Below are 27,062 nucleotides of genomic sequence, written 5' to 3' on the forward strand. Positions count from 1 at the left end.
TTCCAAGTTGAATTGCGATAACCAGCCAGTCTTTACAATATCAAACATATAACAACTCCTTACTTATTTTCATCTACAGATACATAATTAAATATTCATTTTAAGGATATGATTACCGTAATATAAATTTAATAGCTATGAACTCTGGTGTCAATCGTTATTTAGAGCTATAAAGATTTAGAAGACAAATTTATCCCCATAAATTATACGCAATACCATCACAGTCACACGTACTTATTAAGTTATAATAAATATAGAATTACGATGTAATGACACATTCGCACATAATTATTATTTTTAGCTTACACATTAATAACTAGATCTATAATTAATTTTTAATATAGAATTACTAAACACATAATCCGGTTTTTAATCTGTTCTTTGATAAAATCTCCACTGACATGTTTACTTAAGGTCTTTGAATTTTCATTTTTCTTGATAATTCTCAACCAACATATAATTGAGAAAACCGCAGTTTCATTTTCTTTGTACGTTAATAATATTGTTTATGATTTGTTCATGATGTCATAAATTTCACACTTCGCAAATGTCAAGCGACCGGTAGGAGGAAAATTGGATGAGAATTGAGATAACAATATAGACAAATATTTGACTAGATTCTGTATATCAATCATTCGTTGCTGGCACCCAGACTCAATGTCACCTTATCTTAAAATAATATATGCATAATTCAGATATGATTCTGAAACAAAATGCATTTGCAAATAATTAATAACCTGTAAATCATTACAAATAAATGACGGCAAAAGTTTGATGTTGCCCTATCAAAAAAAAGAACAATAAAATATTTATTTATGGAATATGTATCTTATCTGAATTATCATTGTCTGAATAGAGATTCGGATTCTTAGCATAATTAGAAAATTTTAAAAACGAATGTTATTTTTCTAATTATTTACTTAAAAATATTGCTTCATTATAATAGTTCTAAACTATTTTGTCGTGAATATGCCATCATTTTTCAAAAAAAAAAAGTAAATTTTTACTGCTGAATTAAATGAAAATGTTTTAATTAATTTACAAAAGTTAATATTTCGACTGCATAACTGTACCAAGTGGCACTCTTGCTGGTCGATTGGTTATTTTACTCTTTATATTTGCAAAAATTAATAAATGTAGATGAATTGAGAATAAAAATTAAATGAAATAAGAATGAAGTAGCTTTATTACGGAACTTTTTCTTTCAGTGGATAACTTTATTTACCTTCTACATAGGCCAAAACGAAATTACGTCATAACTTATCTTAAATTTTTGCAATTTAAAACCCCTTAAGACACCTGGCTCGTCTACCTATAATACTAACCCACGGAGTGTCGTGGCTACTGGATCCATTCTCTCTCTAAAACTATCTTTCTTTGGCCCTTAACACAAAAAACCATTGTTAGGAACTGTTTAATTCAAGAACTGAATATCACAGGGATGGCTGAACAGCATTATATTCATCGGTATGATGGTGGGAGCGTACGCCTGGGGCTCCGTTGCGGACTCGCTTGGTCGCAAGCGTGTCCTGATAGCGATCAGTATCGTGAACGCGTTAGCTATCGTCGCCTCTTCCTTCAGTCAGAACTATGAACTCTTTATGCTATTCCGATTTATTAATGGCGCTGCGTAAGTTTATACATTTATGAATACTGAAAAGAGTTAATATAATTGCGTTTTATTAAATAATATACAATTTATTAGATTAAACGCTTTGTGATTTCTGTTTCATTACCTTTTTTTGTTTTTGTAGGTTGGGTGGGTCAGGTCCCGTTATCTGGTCCTACTTCGCAGAGTTCCAGCCGAAGAAGAGGAGAGGTGCTATGCTGAGTTTTATGGCTGCTTTCTGGACTTTGGGCAACTTGTTCGTGGCCGGGCTAGCTTGGGTTATCATTCCCAGTGGTAAATATTAAGTTACATCAACCTTTACTCAATAGTCATGACTATTTAACTATAAAATATTAAATATATTTCAGAAATCGGAGGTGCGTACGGTGGTTTCGTTTACAACTCATGGCGGATTTTCTTATTGGTTATGTCAATTCCATCATTTCTCGTCGCCGCTCTACTCTTCCTTCTACCCGAATCACCAAAGTTCCTCATAACGACCGGACGCCACGACAAAGCATTGGAAGTCTTCAAAGGCATATACATGATGAACACTGGAAAGGACAAGGAATTGTATCCAGTGAAGCAGATACTCGTCGACGATCCCATACACGTGAGGCCAGAGAAGCAAGTCGATCTTGAAACCAAAGAACAGAAATCCAAGCTGAGAAGAATGTTGAGCGATATCGTTGAACACAGCAAGGAACTGTTCGTACCACCGATATTAAAATTCACTGCGATCTCAATTACAATCAACTTCACATTCCATATTGGGTAAGCAGCGTTATTTAAACATCAGGTTTCATTTAGATCTCCATGACAGAATAAGAGTTAGCGTATTCAATATGAAAATTCGAATGATTTGAGAACAGAAAATAACATCATACAATTATATCCTAATGTTTTGTCCCGGTTTTAGTATTTTTTATTAAATATAAAGCATAGTCATCATTGAATTAACATCTTTATTTACAATTCCTCCTCCAGTTACTACGGTCTCATGATGTGGTTCCCCGAGATGTTCAATCGTTTCGACGAGTGGTCCCGAACCCACGACAACGCGGAGGCCGACATCTGTCAGGTCACCGCGTATGTAACGAGACAAGGCTCGCACTCGGACGAGGCGATGTGCGATTCACATATACGCGGCGATGTGTTCATGGACTCATTGATAACTGTGGCTGCGGCGCTACCATCTAATATATTTGCCGTGCTTGGGATGGATAAATTGGGAAGAAAATTTTTCTTAGGTTGGTATTAGTATTCCTTTTTTAAAAAAATAAGTGAATTATAAAGCATTAATGAGATCTTCGTCTAGGACAATGGAGTGGAATAAAGATGGATGGTATATTTTGTTTGAATAAGTTTCTTAATAACTTTAAAATAGTAGAAGTAAGAAAAGGTGGTGTAGTGAATGAGAGAAGTTACATGTGTCTGTATTTCATAAAGTTTTCCAGTGCTGACTTGGTTATTTACTGTTAATTATTTCCTACTAGTGTTTGCAACATTCTCCGCGGGTCTATGTTCGGGTGCTATGTACTTCGTGTACAACAAGACCAACAACCTCATAGTGAGCGCCGTCTTCAGTTCAGTCATTTCGTGCGGAAACGCCTCGCTTGACTGTCTCATCACCGAAGTCTTCCCAACTAATTTACGGTACGGTTTACATTTAAACTATATATTTTAAAACTTAACGGTCAATATGCAATTATTACGTCAAACGTGTTTTCTTTTAAATTAAATATCTTCAATGATACTAACTTAATTTAAACCTAAGTCCTCTCACCATAACAATTTCAAGTAAATACGAATTGTGAAATATTTTGTTAAACTAGAGCTTTTTTAATACAAATTCATGAAATAAAAATGCTCATATGCAAAACAGGAAATATCATGAAAAATATTTTGTACTCAACAATATTAGAAATGCTTATATTAAACAAAACATGAATTATCTGCAGTGCGACGGGCGTGGCGATATCTATGGTGGCAGCTCGTCTGGGCGGTATCATAGGTAACGTCGTGATAGCGGCGTTGTTAGACTCCTACTGTCCCGCGCCCACCTTCATAGTGGCAGTGCTCCTGGCCGGGGGCGGTCTCATGTGTATCTTCCTACCGAACACAACTAGAACAGCTTTGAAATAACATTCAAACATCAAACATATATGACAGTTTGTCAATTATATATTTTTAAATAATCATCTGTCAAAATTACGTTTCGTATTTACAGTGATTCATTTGTTCCAAAGATTGTTGTTTTTAAAAAACAAGTTTTGTTACTTTATTAAAATTGATATATTCAAGCTGCTAGGTAGATAGGATGTTAAGAATTAAGTGATGATCATCATAAGTTTCAAATGATCCCTGATGTAGATAGTTATCATAAATTTGTACAATAAAGTAGTTTATAAATGAATTTTTATTTATATTACAAACTAACACTTCTGCATATCAACATTAAAAAACATTTTTCATCAAATGCGTTTTGTTTATACATTTTATTAAAAGTATGTTAGGTTATCATTAGTTTGTATACCACACAAAATGTTTACGAATTTATCATTAATGTAGTTTATATTAGATATAACGTAGTATCTGACGTAAATATACTGGAAGTTTCCTTTACCTTTAAAATACAGTATTCAATATTACTTTAATATAAATTTGTCAACAACATTAATAGTGATTGAGAAGCTTCGTCAACAAAGATCGCAGGTTCGATCGCAGTTTATATATTTTGACAGTTCAAATGTGTTTATACTCTGTTACCAACTTCATTTATCTGTTATTACATTTGAACATACACGGACGTCAAAAATCGAAACAAATTTATATTATGTATTACTTAAGATACTACTAAGAAATAAAAGTGATGAAATCTTGAATAAAGTTTATTTATTAAAACCTTAATTACATAGAAGTATATTCTAAAGACTCCCATTTTGATATCGATCTAAATTCTGTTAAAGATCACTCAAACGAAACTTATGTGCTTTTGACATATAATTTAATTCAACAAATATTGTACTTAACATTACCTCTACATTACAGTATTCAGCATTTATCTTAACATTACCAAGACAAGTTTAAACAAAAAATGCTGTTATAATAGCACACATTTACCTATATTTACTTTATTCAAAAAATTGCTAAACATTATAAAAATATTATAATATACCTAAACTTTAATATATTACACATGGGATCCAACAATACATAATTCAATTTCAATTTACAAACCTAATTTCTCTAATGGCCGTGTGTATCCACACAATATTCGCCTGTATGTCACTTAAGTTTTAGAAATCATAAAATTTAGTTCCCTTAACATCAATATGTACAGTCAGACGCACGTTCACAACGCCCGCCATTTTAACTTAAGTTTATCAACTGTAATTACATTGTAACGACATCCACATAAATATTCGTACGAAGCTTGTACGATAAAACCAGGAAAATAAAGTTTAAAACTTAACCTATTGCACATTTTAAAAATCGATTAGGAAAATTCTACTAATAAATATATAAAAAAAAAAAAATGATAATTAATGAGACAATTTCATTGGAGTCAAATAGATTTTCTTGGAATTTCGGAGTTATTGAATAAATCGATTTCGTATTCGGGCCTAATAAGACGAAACGAGCTAAGAATAATAAAGTAAGAAGCACAGACCTGAGAAGTTATGATCATATAAAAAACTAGAAGAACTTGAATTCATAACATTTTCTTTTATTATAAGTGAAAATAAAATAAAATTCTCGATAGAACGGGGCCCCAAAAAATATTTTGATAATATATATATATATATATATTATTCAGTCACTTGGAAAAGCAGTGCACAAATCTCTCACCTGAACAATTCCGTAGGCTTGGAAGATTTATAATTCAATATATTAAAAAGGTCGTCAGAAAATATTTTCAGAAGAGATAAAAAAAAACTTTCTTAACGAAAAGGTGGTATGCGATTGATACATGAAGTTAACTTTTAGGCAAGAAAGTATGAACACGCTTCACATTTCTAAAGGGTGATGAAATTTATAAACAAAATATGGGATATAGAATAACAAAGAAAATGTCCAAAATTTTCTGTACGGTTATGCAAACACGTTGCAGGAACACATACTGCGATAGATAACATGACGTACACTTTACTCCAATTAAATATTCATTGTTATAATAATAAAGAAAAAATTATAAGAAATTTGAAAATAATGTTTTCGTGATAAAAATAGGATTTTAGCCGTCGTGGGACAGATCATTAACTGATAGTTGCATGACGGGTTGTAAGGGTATTTCTGATGACGTTTCTGACGTGTCTGAACACGGAGTGAGGAGTCGTCGTGGCCACTGACTGCTGTCCTCGTTCTCAGATTCCCTTACATCTATGGATGAAGGAGATCCGATCGTAGAGTCCACTGAGGATACTGTTCGTTCCGTAACCTCATCCGTCAGAATCGGCATGGACTTCCCCCCAACGTTATCATCATCTGTGAGAATTGGCATCGATATTGGACCGACCATGGATATATCAGCGTCTTCTGTTGTGGAAAACGTCAATTCGGTGTTCGGAGAAGGTAGTAAGGATGTTCCGTAATTATTGTTGCTAAGCGGATCGGTTGTTTTAGGTGCTATCCTTGGATCTGTTACAGTTATCGGCAGCTCGAGGGAGGTCGGCACGGTGTGTGGTGTGACACCTATCACGGCCAATCCATCCTCCAAGTTAGACGGGACCGTTGTTGGTTCACTGTCGACTTTTGAAGGCACTTCGACCGGCGTCATGATGGGCTGGTTGAGTGTTGTGCTGGTTTCTGAGACTCGACAGTGAACCGAAACGTTCGCATTTAAATCTCTAAAATCTGGAGCCTCGTCACGCGTTGTTTCACCGTGAAAAACATCACTATTAGCCAGCGCGGCCTCTAAAATGTCCCTACGTTCGGGGTGAGCGACTGGCACCGGCAAGGGATCGGGCATCGGCACTAACTGATTGTTTTCAAGTATTAAAGGACGATTGTCTATCGCGGTGAAATTACCATTATCTTCTACACATAGGTAAAATGAACCCGTCGGACCTCCGAAGTGTTCTCCAGGTACTGCCAGCAGTTGTCCATCAGAGAGCGCGGCAGGTGGAGGCTGATTGAGTTCAGACTGAGGCTGTATTAGTGTCGGTTCCGAATGTCTAACTATTGCCGTTGATGGCAGAAGTTCTTCTAGGTTTTCTAAATCTGAGTAGTTAGAGGTTGACATATTGGTAGTAGTACTCGAAACGTTCGGTACTTGTGGTGGTGCGATTGGTGTTAGAGCTGGCATAGTCACAGGCGCGGGTGCAGGTGCTATCGCTATTTCATGTTTTATTTTTTTCATAGGGGCCGGAGACTCGTTTGTCTGTTTTCTGACTCTTTGCTTTTGTATCGAGGACACTGGTTCTTTTGGAGAAATGGTAATTGACTTCTGGACAACTATTTTATTCTCTTGAACAGGCGTGGGGGCTTTCTGTATTATTTGACCGGTTCTTTGGAGATGTTCAAATTGGGCTACAGTAAGTTGCATCACAGCGCTGGAATTCTGGCGTAAGAATATTAATGGTTCCGAGGAATTTTTTTGTATTGTTTGGACTAATCTCTTGGGCTCCGAGGCCAATATTCGTTTTGGAGCTGGTCTAATTTCAGGTAATGGTGCAATGTTTTGAGTAGTAGTCGCCACACGGCCACCCACTATTAGTTGACCCTTGGACGTAATTATAGCACTCTTTTGTTTAGGGACGATTCGCGTTTGAGTTTTCGTAGATCCAGTAGCTGTGGAAACTATAGTTTTTTGTACAGTTCCCGAACCTGATGTGATACGATGCGTTACAGGCTTAAGTTGAGACATCGCTGGCTGTTGCTTGTTTGGGAACAATATTTTTTCATGTTCGGGTGTGAGGACTATTCTAGATTGTCCTCCTTGGGCGTTCGTAATTATCATAACGGTATTACCGGGGGTGTTAGAATCTGATGGCGATGGTATCAGTTTCGCTGAAACCGGTTTATTACTTTCAGCTGTACTTAATTGCGATTCTGATTTTCCTACAAGAACATGCGCCTTACCGGTTTGAGGATCGATAACAATTTTTTGCGTCCTTCCAGAGCGAGGAGAATTCTGTGATGGTAAAATTATGAACTTTTCCGCTTTCTGCGAATTCTGAGGTGCTGATTGTATTAATGTCGCTTGCTGTTTAACTTCTTTCGATTGTTCTGTCTTCGTCATTATAATTTTTTGTTTGCCTGTAGTCTTATCTATCACAAGCATTGGTTTTGTTCCTCGTAATTTTTGTGATTTAGAGAGAATATTAGGTGTAGTAGCTTTACTTACTTCGTTACTCATTATCATGGGTTTTATTTCTTTGATAGGCCCAGGCGACATCTTTCCACTGTCTGCTATAGTTTGTTTGGTCTTTACTAGTTTTGGTGGATTACTAGAGTTTGTAATGATATTTCCATCGGACATAACGATGGGCATTTTCTCAATACTCTCTGGTGTCAACACGATTGGCATAGAATTAATATCAAATACAGAGTCATCCTTACTTTTCATGTTTTGTGTAATTTTACTCTCTTTACTAGGGGCAATTATTGTTTGGGGTTGAGATTTAATTTTTTGTAATTTAGACACTGGTTTCACAACTTGACGAAGTTTTGGCTGAATTATGATAGTATTAGGATCGCTTGTGGGCGATATGTCGGGAGAGGTTTGAATTGTATAGGTTTGTACAGACGAACCATCTTGTGACGACTTATTTGTTCGGGATAAAATTATTTTATCAGGTGTTGTTATTTCACCAATATTGTTTAGCAAGTTTTTACTTGGTGTTGTCCTACGAATAATGATTTTTTGTTTGGGTGATTGCGTTTTTGGCTTTAAAGGCGATTTTCCAGCTTCAACATTTAAAATTTTCTCTTTGCGAGGTACAATAATTTGTTTTGTAACAGTTCTTCTAGCAGCTATCTTAGGCAAACCCGGTTCTTCCAGAATTTTCAACAATTTCGGTGAATGTAAATGTAAATCTGGTGAGACGCAATGTGTCTTAGATTCATTGCTGAAGTCATTGGTAGACACACTTAGCTTTTGGGTTACTTCAATGGAACTTTCATTACATAAGTCATCTTTTCGTTGTGAAATACTAAGTTTTTCCTTTGGTGACTTATTTTCAGACATTTTAATTTTATGGTCTATGGATTCCGACATTTGTACTAAAGACTTCGCTGCGTTTAAATTTTCACTTTTCTCTTGTTCTGTTTCATATCGTGAATTAATTTCTTTGTTTGGACTAACCATAATTTTTGTTTGGATTGGTGTGATGTCTGGTTCTTCTTCTAAGGAGAAATTTTGACTGCTTTGTAAAGGTACGTCATTAGTGATATTAGTAGTTTCTTTATCTTCTTTTACACTTGTTTCGTTTGTGTGGCCGTCGGGCAGTTTGTTATTTAATGTCGTCGTAGGTAAATTAATGAGAGCTTCTGCTACTTGCAAATCAGATTCAGAAGGGATACTTTCTACGGGAAAATTATTGTCCGGTTCAATTGAGATCAATTTAGAATTAACTACATCAAGTTTAGTCGTATCCACGACTTCTGCTATGTCTTCCATGTCTTTATGAGCTTTCACAGAAGTATTATCATTTATACTATTTTGTGAAAGTTTTTCCTCTTGTTCATCACACACTTTTGCATCAGATACTTCGTTATCCACCAATTTTTCAGTCGAAACATTTGTTTTTTCGATGTTATCTTCATTCTGTGTTATATTGTTGTGGTCACTGTCGCTGAAACCATTAATGTTAACGGATATGCTGTCTTTTACGTCGTCTTCAAACAAATCCTCGGGAGGATCGTCACTTATAACTTTAGTAACACGATCAGCTTCTCTCGACACGCTCAGTAACGCATCAACGGCCGATGCTGTCGACTCATTCATATAGGGCTCAAATGATTTTTCTGAAAAACTTAATATTTTTGAACTGTCCTCTTTCTTCGGAATCACATTTTTTGACGGTGAATCAGAATGATTAGGGGAATCAAAATTTTCTTCATCATTTAAAACATCATTTGTGCTGTCTTTTAAGTTATGCTTTAGTTTATTTTTATACAATTTTTCGTCGGTTGATATGCTTATATCACTCAGTAAGTTATCATCTTTATCTTTGTCTTCTATATGAGTCGTATCTTCATGAATATCTACATCCTTAATAGCATTCGTAGATTCTTCGTCAATCTTTTCCGTCTTATGTTTTTCCATTTCCTTTTGTTGTGCAGCTTCCGCTTTGCTTTTCTTGAATTGTATCTTTGGCGCTAAACGTGCAACCTTTATCTGTTGAGGCGATTCCCTTATTTCTGGGGACGACGCCACTTCGGACCCGTTTAATTCACTCTCAGAGAGATCCATTCTTTCTGCTGCGTTTAATTGTTCCGCAACATATTTTCCTATTGCATCCTGGCTTCTAGAGTGTCGACTTCGAAAAAAAGTTTTCGTTTTGAATATTGTTTTAGGTGGTTGGTTGTCATTTTGTATTTTTTTTTCCGGAGAACTTTGATCTTGTGATTTATCGGTCTTTTTATCTGGAGATTTCGCTATCGAGCCCTCCGGAAAATTTTCCTCGACTTTCAAGGGTTCCGGTGCCGACGGCAGCTCCGGAAGCGCAGTTTTGTTGAGCAGCTCAGCCACCTCCCTGGCCATTTCTTCTTCATCGATGCTCACACTTTTCTTATCGCCGTTACGTTTCGACGAGCTCTTGACGCGAGGTATTTTCCTTCCAATATCTGTTTCAATCGGCCAATCTTCGTCTTCACAGAATTCGTATTTGGAATCGCTGGATGATTCCGGCTTTTGAGTTGGTGAATCTTTTTTATCCTCGACAGTATCCTGATTGTTTGGCAGTTCTGCTGGCGTTGGCACTGCTGGCGATTCTGCCGCCATAGGCACTTCCGGGGAACCGGCCGTTACTATAGTCGAGGACTCATCAGCTGACTCTTCATCACCATCATCCCAGTCCGCTAAAAGACTGCTTTTAATTTCTTCATCCGTTTTAGGTTTCTTCACTTCCGATATAGTCTCTGTTTCAGCTGAACGCTTATTGCTCTGCGTCTTTCTTTCTTTCTTTTCGGACTTCTCCGTTCTACGCTTGCGTTCTTTAGGAGTTTTAGACGTAACAGGCGTTGATTTAATTTTACTGAGCGGTTTCTTTTTGACTGGTGATGGTGAGTATGGTGTAAATGATACACTATGTGTTTTGTTATGTAGAATCAGTACATTAAGGCGTTGTGTTGAAAACTGACACGCATGACATACATACAGTCCCGAACTAGACATTGTTGGAGTACTAAATGAGGCTGGTTGAGGTGTTTTATCAGCTTCCTCAGATTCACTTTGATTTTCACTCTTTTCAATGGATTTTTCAGGTGACATCTCTGTGGGTTCCGATCCGGCCCTGCTAGTAGAGGGTGTTGATAATGTCTCATTATTTTGGCTGGGAGTTTTTGATCCTTGTAATAATATGTGTACTTTATAGTTTGTCTTTTCCTTGAACTGTAGAAAGAAAACAATTTGGTTAAAATGCATATCAATAATTCATGGACACAAAATATGTATATTATTAAAATGTTAATTTTAAATCAAACATTGTATAGATTATAAATGTGGAATTAAAATAATAACAGATAGTAAAACTATTATAATAAGTGTAGGACATCACATTCCTGTGTTGTAATTATTTCTAATTTTACCTAGAATAGATAATTTCAAAGACGGTATAGATAAATATTTTATTTGAAATGGTTTTTTTTTATTTCATAAATAAATAATGTTCATCCATTACAAATATGTTGGTGACATTGATTAATGATGGTTATAAGATATTATGACATTTAAATTATTTAATATATAAAATTCATGTAGTCTACATGACACTGGCAGAATATACTGTGCATGTTTTTGCACGGATGAAGGTAATATTATAAAAAAAAAATTCGTTTAGAATTCTTGCAATATGTTAAAAGTACCTTTTTCATTGGTGTTGATAACTTAGCTGTGTCAGGCGGCCGTCCTCTTCCACCTTTACCTAAAATTGAGTACACGAAATATAATAATCGAAATATGACAACCATTTTTCATAGAAAGATTTATATGCATTCGATTCTGCAACATACATTATATACAGTACAAATACCATTTAATAGTTGTCACAAACAAAAATATAGCATTGTACAAACATATGTCAAACAATACATTTAAATAATCATATATTTTCAAAAGGAAACTTACTGTACGAACTAATATTTTAAGATTACAATTCCATTTCTTTAGTTATCAAAATTAATAAACCTTTTGAATAATTGAACCCAATACTTTTAAAAGATATTTATATATGAAAAACTCTTATACATAATCTTTGTTTGAATTGATTATGAATTGAAAAATACATACATGTATTGTGGTAAAAAGATTATTTTTACAAAGATTTGTATAGTTTCAAAAGCAGCATGTTTTTTACTGACATAAATGTGTACCTTTCTTGTGGATGGGGGTATTTTTCTTTGCGGGATCACCGAAAAGCCCCGCATAGCTTTCTTTCTTTGTTTCTTGGAATTCATCTCTAGTTAATATCGTTATATCACCACCCACAGCAGTTTCCGCCCTGATAACATCCTCAGGGAATTTCTCCATGAGACCATGTTTTGTTCTATACATATCTGTAATTTTAAATCAATTTTACATACATACTGTATTTAATAATTTGTCAATTTTTTCTATTTATTTATTAATAAGTAAACAATACAAAAAAAAATTTTCTTTTGCATTGTTTGTACAATACAAAAGCAAGTTTAAAAAATATTATAAAAAATACCACTTGCATACACACTTAAATACACTTTTTAAGATTTAATAGAATTGCGAGGAAAGAATCATGACAAGCATAAAAACATTTGTAAAACTTACATAGCCCTTTATTAATGAATTCATTTTTTCTACTGCAGTTGTATTTGAATATTGAATTAAGGTTTTTCACATATTCACTGAAACAGAAATAAAATGACACTGATTGTAGGTGTGTCTAACAATTTGATGCAGTAACATAATTTTGAAAATTATCTTGTTAAAACTATATTTTATCTGTACTACTTATTTCATAAAATTTTCATTTTATAAATGTAACTTTAAGTGCAGATCCTATGAATGCAAACAAGAGCAGCTAAGGTAAACACCTTATATTCATTGTTAATATGATCGAAGTAAAGGTTATATTTTCAAACTTACTAAGAATCTTCTTGAAAAAACTTGACAACAGCAATAGGTGGCTTTCGAAATGATGGTAGGAGGTCCGGTGGCAGTTTCTCTGTACCGACCACCTCACCTGGCCACCAGCAAGATCCTAACTTTACCCATACTATATCTCCATCCAAATAATTAACTTCACTCTGTTCACACATTACTACTGTATTATGTTCAAGCGACACGCATAACCATATTTTGTTATATAGTAACTATAGGTCGAATGGGTCTGTTACCATAACATTCCAGTACTGAATATTAAATCCTTAAACTTTCACACATTGGCTGTATATAAGATTTAACAAGAGAAGTTCATTAAATTTGTTTCTATATTGTCAAACTAGTTGCAAAATAGAAGTTGTAAATAAATTCACCGACTGCGTACGAAATTATTTCATCGGTCAGTATGGTTGGTACCATTGATTTTAATAACAAAATTAATAATTTTGGGTATTTACAAAATTGATATTTCCCTTATAAAATAAATTTATTTTTAAAAAGTGTAATTCTAGGGTATTTATTACATACATGGGCAAATCTTTTTAAAATAATCAAAAGAGTAACCGGAAGAACCTTAGAGTATAGCGTCAGCAACTACCAATGTTATAAAATGTATTATGATTAACTAGTGTTGCTATTACAAAAATTTATGAGCTCGGTCTACATGGTTACCACATCCCATTTTTCCAAGAAAAATGACATAACAACGATAATTTTTCAATTGTTGTAAAAATAATCAGACAAAAATATATATTATTGCTATTAATGCACTGTAGTAAATATTTTTGAATCCGAAAACTATTTAATTATTAAAAATAATTAATCATTATTCATAAATTAATTTGTTTCAGTATTGGTTTTAATTCTAAAATTGTATAACGAGTCTTAAAATCAAATGTGAATAACTATTACTCTTATTTATAAGATATATCCATGTAAGGATATTATAAAATTAAGAATCGTTATTTCATGAATGACAAGGACTCAGGTCATTCATCCATGGAGATGATTTTGGCAACCAAAAATCTTTTGTTCCGAGAAATAAACTCCAAGACAGATTAGTATAAATCATCATCATCATCATCATCAGTCTATATTAGTCCACTGCTGAACATAAGCCTCTCCAATTGCACACCACCGAGATCGATTTTAGTATAAATATATTTATATTTAATGGTTAATCACTTTGATGGATGAGAAGATGGGATAATACAAAAAATATTATGAAAACATTATTACGAAGTCTTTGGAAATTGTCAATTTTAATTCATTTTATTACAGTATTATAAAATTATTATTTTCAATTTATTAAGATTTTTCAGTATCTCTGACGTTGTAAGAATAGTATAGTGCATGACTACTTAATAACAATCTCCCCACCGACCTTTTGAACAAAAATGTTTTTACATTATTTATAAACTGATATTAAAATATATTTTATTAGAAATCTTAAATATGCTTCATATCGTATACTTCTAAGGAAATCACATAAATAAATACATTTAATAAATGAATAATATTCGTTTTTATTACTTCTTTAAGTAGGGTTTAACCATAAATAATACTTAGGGTAGGTACAAATGAATGGAAGACGAACGATATTTCAAGTATGACATTTAGCTTTCGTAACTACTTCTTAATCAAAAAACGAAAAAGTACTCTTACAATACCACAGTAGAAATAAAAAGCTATCTTAAAATAAAAGCTTTGGACATGAGAGAATATTACAGATAAAATAATTTAAACTCATTTCTGTTAGTAAAGTACATAGTAAAAATATTTAACCTAATCAGAAATTACGTTTTAAAATTTATAATCTGTAATCATATATTAAAAATCCATAAATTATCTATAATAAATATAATAGATATTATAACGTCATTATCCTGAGTACTGGCGTACAATTTTAGCCCACTGCTGAGGGAAGTTTCTTTGTACGTAAGACAGGGTCCGTTGAATTTGCTTGGTTTCTTGGGGCGAACATTGTGGACAGGCGCCTCTAAGAACCAGTGGTGCTAATGCTGAGAACAAAAATATTATATTATTCATTATAATTTATAATTCAAATTTAAACTATAAACAAAGTTCTAAGTTATATTCTTTCCTCTTAAAACTCAAACTTAGATTCTCCTTAATAAAAACTTAGAACGCCGTATAAAAAATTCTATATTATTTCTTTAAAAAAAAACCACTATTCGGTTTTAAAAAGCATGTTTATCTTTTATGGTAAAAATAAGAATCACTAAATGTCATAATTCGTGAACTGTTTGTCTGTAAAAATAGAAAACGGTAATTTATTATAATATGTATTAGTCAAATGTTTAAGTAAGTGAAGGTAAGAAGGAAGTGAAGTGTTAAATATCAAATAGAAATAATCAAGGGCGCACATTTTCATTGCTATTTATATCCTTAATACCTGTACACCATATTTTACAAATTGGACAATAAGATTAATAAATAATAAATCATTTTATAAAGATAAAAATATTTTAAAAAGATGTAAGCAAAAAAATATTTCTTTTTATTTTAGTTACTTTTATAAGTAGGTACTTGATTGCATCATATTTATTCAGCCATAAAGCTCTTTGGTAATGTTTTCGTGTCACAAATTGGTTTGATACCGCTTTCTATTATAAACTATTATTGTTTTTAAAAATATTTTTTTAAGAGAAACTTACAATCGGTATATTATTAATAATATAATAAAAAATGATTGGCATTATAATTTTAACTTTTGAAGCAGCACATAAAACATATGATGCAATTATTTAATTTGTCTTTCATTCGATAAATATCTTATAAGATTTTGTTATAAATGAATTATCAATTAAATACAGGCAGTTTAAATTTTTTTTTTTTGTTGATACTATCGTGTACATAGTATTGACGAATGAAAAACCGGACACTGTATTTGGTTTGACGAGGCATATATGCATTGAGGGTAACACATATGTACTTACTTTTCAATCGTTTTCCAATTGGGTCACACGGTGCCTCTCCGAGCGCGCATTTTAATTGTCGTTGTATAAAACGTTTGTCATTAAGAGCGTCCTCGAGCGCGGTGTCCGATACAGCTGGCCGCTGTGTCTCAGCGAAGCAGAGAGCGGCCATGGCGAATATTACTATGACGTGTGAAAGCTGAAATTATTTGATAACGATCGATTAAATTCGTATTACAGATAAAAGGATCTTTCAATATGTCAATTTTCATCTATAAAATCAATTCCAATGAATTCAATTTGTTTAAACACTAGGAATCCGCATTAAAGGGAAATAATTTCAAGACAATGACCAGATTCACATTCTTTCTTTTATTGTTGATATCAAATAGAAATATTAAAAGAAAACATGTCATTATCTATTTGTTCTTATAAATAAATCGGTCAGAGATTACGTCACTTCCTAAAAGTGACGTCACTGATTATAATATGTAATTTTGAGATATAATATGAACCGTTTATATTAAAATTATGTTTATATAATGTAAGTCGGTCCGTGTACCACTTACTGACACTAATGTATGCAACAATTTGATTATGCAACGAGAGATTTAGTTCTTAGAATTACATATTTTGTACTATTTTGTGTTACACTATAAGTAACGGTAATTTTTTTGTTCGTTTACGCATACATAAAAGCCAATATAAATTATTGTCAATTGTAAAGCGGAAGTGATTCATATATTTTACGATTGGAGCAAAAAGCTATTATAATTAAATAAAAAAAAAAAACCGTCTCAAATTGAACTCGACTTCTGATAGAATAAACTTAAATAATGATATATTTATTTGTATATAATTAAAATCGTGTCAGATATTTTGAATTGTAAGTCCAACTGAGAAAATGTATATTAAATTTATATTTAAGCTTTAATTAGTGAAACATTAAATACATTTTCAACAAAGAAAGATGTCGTGAATCGATAATTATTGAAAAAAAAAAAAAATTCATTTTATTTAAAAAACTTTTTTTTATGAGTTTTTGCTTGATAGTACAGAATGCTATTTATAACTTTCATATCAAAATTAGTTCAAAATTACTAAATGACATTAATAATAAAATGTATGAAAAATATATTATATAACTTGTACATTTCATGTTCTATTGAAATTATTTATTATGAGCATCTATAAACCATCTCAGTACGTAAGATTTAGAACAATGCGTAGTTTATAAGTCGCCGTCTGAATAATATTAGGTTACGTTATAACGTATATATAAATATATTTGTTTCCTATGCGTATCACGAAGATTTTATTTCCTCTCCTCTCAAAAGAACACATAGTATACATTCTCCATAAAGTTGAACACAGTATCAAAATGTTTATAGATATTTATAAAATAAAAAAAGCAAAAAGTTCTTATAAAGAGAGGTTTAATATTGTTGAGTTGAAACCTTTTCTATATATTAGATACTGGCTGTATATAATCTACTGTTGTGTGAATTTTTGCAACTAAAACACAACAAGGAAACGACAGGAAAAGTTTTTTTAATATATATTTTGGGACCTTCAACACTTAACCAGCCTGGCCATGAAACACATCCACAGATGATTAAGACAATCCCAAATTGAGGATAATTACAATAATTATAAAATATTTACAATTTTTCACACACCTCCGCGCTGCCCTTAGGCCTTAACCCACATGTCGTAATGTTGCACACTACGTCACTAGTATGGGATATAAATATTAAGCATGTTTGCAAAAGATGGGCACTTTTTAAGAGTCCGTTGATGTCTTTTGTATGGTAGCTTTGTATAATAAATAATTGCCATATTATATACTTGTATATTTTATTGCACTTTTTTTCAAATGAAAATGTATTAAAAACTGCATAGTTTTCCTGAATATTGCGCAAATTATTGTCACAGAAAGCCATATTATACATATCTAAGACTTTCAAAAGAAATTTATAATAATTACTAGAAAATATATCAGAATTGTTAAAAAGAACTTTCGACACACAATATAAAGCATAGGTATATTTACTATAGGTGTCTTTTAAAAGATTTAAATAAATATATATATAAGAGCTCACCTGCATCGTTTACTTTTACTTCACAGTGTGACCCGAATCCAGACGATTTCTAAAACTTCTGTTCAGAACGTTGCACAGAGCACGAATGAATGCCAATCGCAACCCAGCCGTCATGCGATGGCATAACAACTGGTTGGGTAACCCTCCCACCGACACAGGGAGGTATATATTACGTTACATAAATAAAACGCAGCTCCGGCATACACTTATATATTTCGATATTAAAACAACACGAGACAGCTAGAGCTTTATATATAACACTACATAAAACAACACCATTGATACATTAACATATATTTGGTCAGATATGTTTACAAACAGTTTATATCAAACGTTCACAATGGTTTACATGTTTACATAACGCGATGATGTTTCATTTGAATTTAGAACGTCTTTAGCTTTCTCAGTATGAGTTACCAGCGTGAATATCTTTTAATCTATGGTTAATAAGTTGAAAATACTTAGTATAATTATGGATACAGTCATATTTGTTCTAAAATAGCATAATTAATTTGGTTTTCGCATATAAAAGTAAGGATATATTATATACAGTTGGTAGAGTCTGTGGGTTTCAACTTGGTCAATTATCCATACTGTCTCACAATCTTGGTCCACTCCCATGGGTAGTTTCTTTGCACGAACGCTAAAGTTCGTCTTATTTGGCGCGTCTCCTGAGATGAACATTGAGGGCACGAACCGCGGAGAACGAGGGGTGCGAGAGCTGATAAATATACATTAAGTGTAAACAAAACGTTTATTTTTGTATATAATAATTTAAAATAACATATTTCATTTGAACAATCCCAAATAGGAATCTGAAACTAAAAAATGTTATAGAATTAAAATATATTGAAATATTGAAAAAATAGTATGAACTGTCATGTCAAATCCTATATATAAAAACTCTTTGATCAGTCTGTGCTGACAATGAAAAGTTCATTAAACCAATGATTTGGCAAACAGCGGGGCATCGATGTTGGTTTTGATGCCAAATATGATTATATTTTTTTTGATATATACAGTTACATTTGTAATAATAAATATAAAGAGAGAGAGGGAGGGAGAGAGCGAGACATAAAATTATAAATAAAACTCAAATTTCATTAGTAATATTCATATGTTTTTTCCTCAAAAGTTTCTTCGAATGCAGAATCGGGACGTAAAATTGCGAGACAAAATTTTGTTTGTTATTAAAACTTAAAAGGTTTCAAAAGAATAAATTAATTATTGGATTCGTTATAAAAATTTCTGTGACAAGTTTTTTATATTAGATTTCTATTGCTATACGCAAACCTTTTGTGACGATTACTAAAAAAAAATTCAAAAATTTATAATTAATTTATTACTTCTTACGCTTACCCTAAATTTGCTCACTACAGTTTTAACAGTTTTTCATTCATAAATATTGGCACGTTATAATATTAACCAACGTTACTGAATGACAAAACTGGAAACGCTTGGTATGGAGTGTGGCGATGAATATTTGTACTAAGCATAACTATAAAGAAGTAAAAAAATTTAATTAATCGTTCCGTCAATAAGATTCGTAGTAAAATTTCTCATAGTTAACTTAAAACGAACAGTTTCAACGTTACGTATAATTAAAAAATCATTCGCGATATAAAAGAATCCACTGATAATGAATGAAATACACATCTTACTTCTATGTGAAAAATAACATTAACACATCAATGGACATTTAAAAATAAATCTGTACTTAAAATATTATTATGAAAAAAAAAACAATTTCACTTCTAATAATTTAAAAAAAATATCAAAATTTTATAATTAAATGACATAATGTATTATGTATATTTAATTAACATACCTAATATCGGCTGAATTGACGGAGGTCATGTCACACATAGACAAGTTATATAGAGTCGTAAAATATACCTATGAGTCTATGCTAATTCAAAACATATTATAATAATTTATTCCGTGTAAATAATAATAAAAAATGAGGTTGACGAGTCACTTTGAGGAATGAATCATTGTTGTCAATATATGTTTTAAAAAATACCGTTCCGAGAACATGTTGAACGAGGACTTCGTTAAAAGGTAAATTAATGGTATTGTCTGGCTGTATGTTGTGGTTTGAGTACTCGTTTATAAAATTACGTTTTAAAACTTAACATTTACGAATTGCTAGAATATGATTGTTGCATATAGAAATTGTACATTATTTATAACAAAAACAACAATTTTTGTTATCAAACCGGTTTAAAATTATTTATTATACTGTATTGATGAAATAAATCTATATTTTTTGACAAAGCCGATCATTTTTACATATAATTTTACAGCTTTATATGTATATTTGTAAATGGCGACTTACTTCTAAGTCTCATCCCCGTTGGATCACAAGGTCCCTCGCTCAGAGCGCATTTTATGTGACGCTGCATCATCACTCTGTCAGCTAGTGTCCGCTCCAATTGCATGTCAGACATCTGTGGCGCTGTATGAGCTGATGTCCAGAGAAGAGAAACAATTAGTAGCGTCACACACTGAAAGATAATCACAGAGGTGTTAAGAATAAAATATGAGCACTTATATTTTAGTTAAAAAAAAGTTCCAATGTATCAAAATATATATATTTTTTAATTTATTTATGAATTTAAAATTTCTTTATAGTACATACAATCATGTTTAAATTTAAAACAATCTTCGAAAAAAAATAATATTCATTGCTAACGTGATTCAAATATGTAATTCATTATTAATATTATGGATATTTATTATTTCTTAATTAGTTTACAAATTCTCAAATGTATTATATTACGTTTAAATTTATTTCTTTATTTGATCCTCGACCTTCTCTTGTAAAGTTATTTGTTACGGTGTTTAAATATTTAACATAAGTACACGGTTTAGCGTCGACACTAAACCGTTTACAGGTTTTTCACTCACAAATATTCGATACTAATAGTAAGCGATTTACGACTTAAATTTTTAAGTTACTACTATTCACGACTGGAAGCGAAGTAAGCTTCTCTACCTTAACACAAGTTTTCATCGTTGCACTACATACGCAGCGTTTCCAGTTTTTTATTCATATACTTTGGGGCTGATAGAATTATCATGGAGTTTTGTTATAGGTTTTTCTTTACGATGGTAAAGGTTTTATATCTACCCCATCGTCCATGGAAAGACGGTAGTGGTTATCTGGGACTCATCAGCCTTAATGGTCAGCAGTGACCCTCATGTCATAATGCAGAGACCACAGGATCACTTTCGTTGCGATGCAACCATGACATACTTCAATTTAGACGCTTTAATTTAATTATCAATAAATCAAGACTTTTTACCGCTGCAGGAAAAATAACACCTACGCTCCTTTTTATTATTAATGTCTAGAATACACTTTCTTATTCTACAAGGCTTAAAAGAAATTTTGGATTATAGTTTTTTTATGTTCGTCTATCGATTAAAAATTTACAAACTCAATCGATATTTAAAACCAGACATTTAAATAAATATTACGATCACAGTATATTCCGAGAAGTTTAATCGGTAATTGATTAAATAGCGTTGTAAACAATTCCTCTTTATCGGTTTTTATTTAAAGTGTAGTAACGACGAATACTTTAGCTATAGGTATAGAACTGTAGAAAAAAACGTACATAATAAGAAATTAAACAATATCATTTAATTTATAATTAATTCATAAAGAAATTCAAAATGTTAAGGGAAAAGATAAATTTCGTACACAGTTTGATTTAAACGGAGAAAATGATAAAATATTATTTTTTTCTACAATAACAAACACCGGTGTTTAAAAAAAGAAGCAATACGAAATCATAACATAGATCTAAATAAATAATTATCGCCACTCCACTCTCGGACTCTTAAAATTATTTCTATAATAAAATATCTACATACCTGCATTGTGGTGACGCTTAAACTTGAAGTACTAAACTACTGGGATATAAATTTTGCTCGTTGTGTTATAACTAAAACTTTTTTGTACCAGTATTTGGGCAACTTCGTCGACGTATATGAACCAACTGCCTACAATCATCTTATTAACTAATAATAGACCCCCTCTTCTTTGTATGTTGATTAGGTGTCAATCTATTCCTATAAATTTTAACTTATGAGTCATTAAAGCAGCCCTCATTTCGTTTATTAGCAATAACATTATCTAAAACAAATATTCCTAATTATCTGCTTACAAACGCTTTGTTCTTCGTGTTCACATATTTTGAAATTAATTTTAATGAATTGGGTCATTGTTCAATTAAACAGTCTTAAATCTGTTAAAATGGCGAATGTCTTCGACTAAATCATATTATAATAAATTGTAGGTACCTACAATATTATAAATTCTATATATTTTAAGCCAAAAATGTCAAATATGGGCATTTTTATTTAGTCACATTAAATAATAAAATTTCTTTTATTTATAGCTCCTGACCTCATATTTAATGTTTTTTAATTTTTTTGTGTAAAAAATGTAAAACAAAAACCTTTTTTAAACTTTATAAACAAGTTTTTCTTATTCATACTTTTGTAACTATTGTTTATACTACCGTCCAATCATTTATTTTTATAAAAATCCATAGATATCTTTAAAAAATATATGAAAATAATTATTAATAGAAATGAAACCAAGTTTAAATAATTACATAACATGCATTTCGTAGAATTAATAATCCAAAAAAGTAATATTCACTATTCATTCATGTTCATAAGGGCAGATCATTTTACGAAGAACCCAGAAAGTTATTTTACAATGTCAACTGACATTAGACAAGGCACAGACTACACAGACGCAAGGAAGTTGACTACTTGTGAAATTTCTAGTAGCTACACAATTGATTTTGTAACATTGTGTAGTTAACTTCTATATTTTAGAAATAATTTTCTAGAGCATATAACAAGTAGTTTAAAGCAAGAACATAATTTTGGTTCAACATTATCATTAATAATAATGAGAAAGAAGTATAAAAAATGTCTAATTAGCGACTTGTCAGTCAATCATATGTTTAGTAATTAGTGATGTCAGTGTTTGTTTACTAATGACAGTATTGATAAACATCTCATAATGAATATTTCTGAAAATATTGGAGAATCTTCATGTAAACGACAAGAAAATGGCGACGCTTCTCAAGAACCAGACCGCCCACTAAAGAAAGCACGCTTTGCTTGGGAAGTAAAGGGGAAATATCATTTGAGAAATGATATAACTGATGGAAAATCAAACCAGATAGGAGAAACAGATACAGCCGGTTCCTCGAAGCAAGAATCAAAATTAGTTGGCAGTACAGAACAAAACCTTGAGATATTAGGGGACTATTTATTGAAACAGGATTTCAATTCCCTTGACTCTATAAGTGACAATAATGCGTCGTTATTACCTAGCTCAAGTTCAACACAAAAACTTTCGTACCCGCAATATATAAGTACTTTTGAGAGCAGCAGGGACACAAGTGAAAGTAGTGGAAATACCAACGGCGACAAATCCATACCTAATTCTATGGTGTACTCAAGTAAAGAAGTTGAAGACCAATGTATAGCTCGGTGGCAAGCAAGACAGGTATTTTTATTTCTTTTACTGTACCACTTGTATATAATTTATTATTTCTTTTCTATCAAGAAATATGTGAACAATCATGTGTTTTTTTTTCAGATGGCTAAATGTTTTGTTGACAATACAATCAATCGGGTCCTTGATAGCTGGATGATTGCACCATTGCCCGCTGATATGGACAATAACAGAGTTCTAGCTTTAGATGCAGCGGAGTTTATAAACAACCTGCCTGGTGACAATAGTATTGAGAACGAGGCTATATTGATGGCGATATCTGCTCATGGCTTACAGAATAACTCTGGATCCAGTAACGACAACAGTGGTACAGATCAGTGTGATTCAAGCAAACATATATATATGTCGGCAGCAAGCAGTCCAATCCCTTCAGATGATGAAAGTCCAGATATAAACTTAGAAAATAAACTTCAAACTGAGTGTTCCACAAACAATCTTGATATGTCATGGACATATGCCGACGACATAGAACATAACTCAAATAGTAATTCACCATTAAAATTTTACCCCGAAACTTCCAGTTCGTCATATCAGTTTTTTAGTGAAACTGACAATTTAAATAATAGCAACATTGAATATGAGGCTGAAGACAATGAAACACATGATAATAATATAGCCAATAATCATTATGATTTTTTAGACGCGGCCGTTTCCTTTGCAATACAATACAAAGGTCTCACTTCTTATGGGACAGACTATGGTTAATTTTTAATACGCACCCATTTCTATGGTTCGAGTTGATTTTGATGATTTAAGTGGTGCAGACAAATGTTACAAGTATTCATATAGGTTTTACTGCCATAATTTGTTACCATTACTGGTCTAATTAATATGAATGTCCAAAATATTTACATTTTTTTTTTACAATTACATAACAGTAGTGTTTCATAAGGACAATAAATAAACGTAAACTATCTATATTTTCGCACCTCTATATGACGTTTGAGTTTATTTTGTTGCTTATGCATGTGAAAAATAATCATTGTACTGATTGTGGACTACGAAATCTCTATAAAACAAAGAATATCACTTTTAGGGGTGCTCCTGGTATTAAAATATATATATTTTTTATTAACAAACATACAATAGTTTATGATGAACCATTCTGCAACTTTCTTATTTTGATTAAATATATATAAAAATAAATAATAAAAAAATTACTCAAAATAAGTAAATGTGACATCTCAATAATTTAAGACAATTTTGTATGTTTAAATCATGTTGTTTTTAGTAACAAATGTAATATTTAAAAGATGTTGGTGTGATATTATTTTATATTATTATTGTCGGATAAGAAGTACAAAATGTAATTATAAATCCATATCATGTCCGGGGACATACATTTTTATTATTTAATTTACAATTTTAATACACAAACTTAATGCATATTAAATATATATTCAGTTTCTAGTTTGTACTCTTTATATGTTATTATATAAATAAAGTGCAATGTATAGTATGAATGTATTATAAAAAACTTGCTTGATATAGTTATAGTTGTACACTGTAAGGACAATTTAAATAAATCCTCTATATATCCCTCTATATCTATTTTTATTTAAAATAGGTCATAACAGGTCTGTTGTTTCAATATATGCTTTTCATCTTCACTTTCTTTATAAAAATAAACATTCTTACCACTGCCTACAATATTGTTCATAGTACATTACTAAAATGCATTTTTTTAAATATAATTTTCTAACGTGACTTCCACTACATTTAAGTTATCATGCAAATATAATATGCGTACATATAAATATTGTCTAAAACCTAAACAGTTAGTTCAAACTTCATACGTTCAGATTGTGCCATTTAATTTAGATTAGTTTGTGAAAAACAGACAAAACTTCACTTTACAGTTCCAAAACAACATTTAACAAGACTAGGAAACTCCTAGTAAAATGATAAAGGTCACGTGGTAATACCTGTTACCAAATAGAGTATAGACGACTGACGAGATGGATAAAGAATGCCATAAAAATGAATTGGCGGGAATCGAAAATTATAAACAAATAACAATACTGTTCATAACTAAGTGAACAAATTATACGATGATTTAAAAGAGTTAAATAGGAAACATGCAATATTTTTATTTTTGTTTCAATTTATAAAGATTCTATCTAGGTATATTTGTATAGCATATAGTTTTAAAACAGTTTTCGCGCGCAATCTGAAATACGGTTCTGTTCACGTCAAACCTTTCTATCACATGCTTCTTCGTTGCTTTTTTCAGACTTTAGCATGTTTTTCGACTTAAGATTTAGTTTTGATCATAAATTAAGATTGATTAGCCAGTTAATATCAGTGTAATTATAATAATGTCTCCAATGTTCTAAAAAAACGTGTGACTCATATTTTGTGCCAATGGGACTATCTATTTTTGCATAGTAGCAATTTTTTTTTTTGATATGACCTTCTCGTCCAAAACTGCGAAACAAGTATTATCAGTGTTTTAACTTTTAATAACACTTTCTAGCAACATTCTTGTAGAACTCCTATGGAGATACCTGCAATATCTTCATAATGTTCTCTTAGTTTTTCAAAAAGCTACGACTAAATTAATAAATTTGATTTAAGAAAATGTTGATATACATGAAAGGACAGCAGACAGAATATTTAGAGTTAAAAAAGTTCATATCACAAGTCATCTCGAAAATCAATTTTCGCCAACTTGTCGGTTGGTTTCTAAAATTTCTATTCTAAAATATACCGTATAATCAATTGCCTTGTCTATAATCAATGCCTATGGAAGTATACCTAGTGATGTAATAACCAATGTCTGGCCCTTCCCTCTTACAAGAAATGCAACATTCTTAAATATTTCAACACCAGACGGGGTTATAAACTATGTGTCTGATGGTTTTGTTAGCCGAAGTTTTGAGTAAAATTATTTTAAAGAATTTATTGACAATTTACCACAGACAGAGGCTTAAAACACATCAAAAGAGTGAAAACAGAAAAAAATGAGACCACATTGTTTTAGCCATACCCAGAAAAGCTCAAAATATAAAGTAGTTACTGATATTGAAGGATATTGCAAGCCTTCAAATTGATGTTGAAAGAGTTATTAGAAGACTGATCGACTTTTGGGTTTCTAAATCCATCCAAGCCCGTGTTGAACATTTTTAAATGCCCATTTAGATCATATCGTAATAATTTTTTGTGCTCAAATTTTCACTGTTAATGAAAATTGAAAAAAAAAACCAAAGTATATAAATTTCATTTGAAACATTCACAAAAAATATTTATGAAATAATTTGCCTAAAAATTATTGTGTGAAGCGAGCGGAACGCTATACTGGCGACTCAGGTCATTAACGGAGATGATCTCGGTAACCGAATGTCCGATTGGGTCGGGTTATTTTCGGTTTATATTGGGGTGACTTTATCAAAAAAACTTTTGATTTCCATTTTTAGGGCCGAAAAACTGAAAAACAGTTCGGTGCCGAAACGCTGAGGTCGCTTAAATCACCTTGCACTGAGGGAATCCGAAGATGCATCTCTTTATATATGTATGTACAAATCTCTTTGTATATATGTACATATATAGATATATGTATGTA

General features: G+C 31.7%; 5 protein-coding genes across 10 annotated transcripts in view; 2 read left to right on the forward strand and 3 right to left on the reverse strand.

The window, feature by feature from the left end:
* The window catches only part of LOC116767971 (synaptic vesicle glycoprotein 2C-like), a 24,785-nt gene extending 20,287 nt beyond the window's left edge, over positions 1-4,498 (forward strand). For all 3 annotated transcript variants that reach the window (XM_032658574.2, XM_032658572.2, XM_061523642.1), the window contains exons 6-11: positions 1,440-1,630; positions 1,755-1,903; positions 1,978-2,383; positions 2,597-2,859; positions 3,106-3,265; positions 3,571-4,498. In XM_032658574.2, coding sequence (XP_032514465.1) covers positions 1,440-1,630; positions 1,755-1,903; positions 1,978-2,383; positions 2,597-2,859; positions 3,106-3,265; positions 3,571-3,754 — 1,353 coding nt within the window. In that variant the 3' untranslated portion in view covers positions 3,755-4,498. The remainder of the gene's footprint in view (positions 1-1,439; positions 1,631-1,754; positions 1,904-1,977; positions 2,384-2,596; positions 2,860-3,105; positions 3,266-3,570) is intronic.
* Positions 4,488-13,419, reverse strand: LOC116767970 (uncharacterized). The gene is made up of 5 exons (XM_032658571.2): positions 12,897-13,419; positions 12,579-12,655; positions 12,149-12,331; positions 11,642-11,700; positions 4,488-11,168 (listed from the first exon to the last, which is right to left on the reverse strand). The coding sequence occupies exons 1-5, from the start codon at positions 13,067-13,069 to the stop codon at positions 5,847-5,849; spliced, it is 5,814 nt and encodes a 1,937-aa protein (XP_032514462.2). The 5' UTR covers positions 13,070-13,419; the 3' UTR covers positions 4,488-5,846.
* A 993-nt stretch (positions 13,420-14,412) lies between these two features.
* Positions 14,413-18,103, reverse strand: LOC133319371 (ejaculatory bulb-specific protein 3-like). Its single transcript, XM_061523496.1, has 3 exons — positions 17,953-18,103; positions 15,872-16,049; positions 14,413-14,932 (listed from the first exon to the last, which is right to left on the reverse strand). Exons 1-3 carry the CDS (start codon positions 17,956-17,958, stop codon positions 14,793-14,795), a joined length of 324 nt encoding a protein of 107 aa, XP_061379480.1. The 5' UTR covers positions 17,959-18,103; the 3' UTR covers positions 14,413-14,792.
* Positions 18,104-18,146: 43 nt separating this feature from the next.
* Positions 18,147-22,645, reverse strand: LOC116767991 (ejaculatory bulb-specific protein 3-like). 4 transcript variants are annotated; one of them, XM_061523499.1, is made up of 4 exons: positions 22,628-22,645; positions 21,835-22,032; positions 20,291-20,459; positions 18,147-18,673 (listed from the first exon to the last, which is right to left on the reverse strand). In XM_061523499.1, exons 2-4 carry the CDS (start codon positions 21,838-21,840, stop codon positions 18,537-18,539), a joined length of 312 nt encoding a protein of 103 aa, XP_061379483.1. In that variant the 5' UTR covers positions 21,841-22,032; positions 22,628-22,645; the 3' UTR covers positions 18,147-18,536. The 4 variants fall into 4 exon arrangements, with proteins under 4 accessions (XP_061379483.1, XP_061379482.1, XP_061379481.1 ...); XM_061523498.1 differs by lacking the exon at positions 22,628-22,645 and adding an exon at positions 22,581-22,598; XM_061523497.1 differs by lacking the exon at positions 22,628-22,645 and adding an exon at positions 22,128-22,237.
* Positions 22,646-22,735: 90 nt separating this feature from the next.
* Positions 22,736-25,045, forward strand: LOC116767990 (general transcriptional corepressor trfA-like). The gene is made up of 2 exons (XM_032658596.2): positions 22,736-23,491; positions 23,585-25,045. Exons 1-2 carry the CDS (start codon positions 23,000-23,002, stop codon positions 24,203-24,205), a joined length of 1,113 nt encoding a protein of 370 aa, XP_032514487.2. The 5' UTR covers positions 22,736-22,999; the 3' UTR covers positions 24,206-25,045.
* Positions 25,046-27,062: the final 2,017 nt, after the last annotated feature.

This window comes from Danaus plexippus, chromosome 19 (assembly GCF_018135715.1).
Source record: "Danaus plexippus chromosome 19, MEX_DaPlex, whole genome shotgun sequence".
Taxonomy (NCBI): domain Eukaryota; kingdom Metazoa; phylum Arthropoda; class Insecta; order Lepidoptera; family Nymphalidae; genus Danaus; species Danaus plexippus.

Coding starts and splice junctions, on each gene's coding strand:
- LOC116767970 (XM_032658571.2), bottom strand. CDS start 13,069: ATGTGTGAACAGAGTGAAGTTAATTATTTGGATGGAGATATAGTATGG. Junction 11,701..12,148: donor TACCCCCATCCACAAGAAAG/GTACACATTTAT, acceptor ACTCAATTTTAG/GTAAAGGTGGAAGAGGACGG. Junction 11,169..11,641: donor TATCAACACCAATGAAAAAG/GTACTTTTAACA, acceptor TTCTTTCTACAG/TTCAAGGAAAAGACAAACTA.
- LOC133319371 (XM_061523496.1), bottom strand. Junction 14,933..15,871: donor AATTGGAAAACGATTGAAAA/GTAAGTACATAT, acceptor TTTTGTTCTCAG/CATTAGCACCACTGGTTCTT.
- LOC116767991 (XM_061523499.1), bottom strand. Junction 18,674..20,290: donor AACGGGGATGAGACTTAGAA/GTAAGTCGCCAT, acceptor TATATTTATCAG/CTCTCGCACCCCTCGTTCTC.
- LOC116767990 (XM_032658596.2), top strand. CDS start 23,000: ATGAATATTTCTGAAAATATTGGAGAATCTTCATGTAAACGACAAGAA. Junction 23,492..23,584: donor CTCGGTGGCAAGCAAGACAG/GTATTTTTATTT, acceptor TTTTTTTTTCAG/ATGGCTAAATGTTTTGTTGA.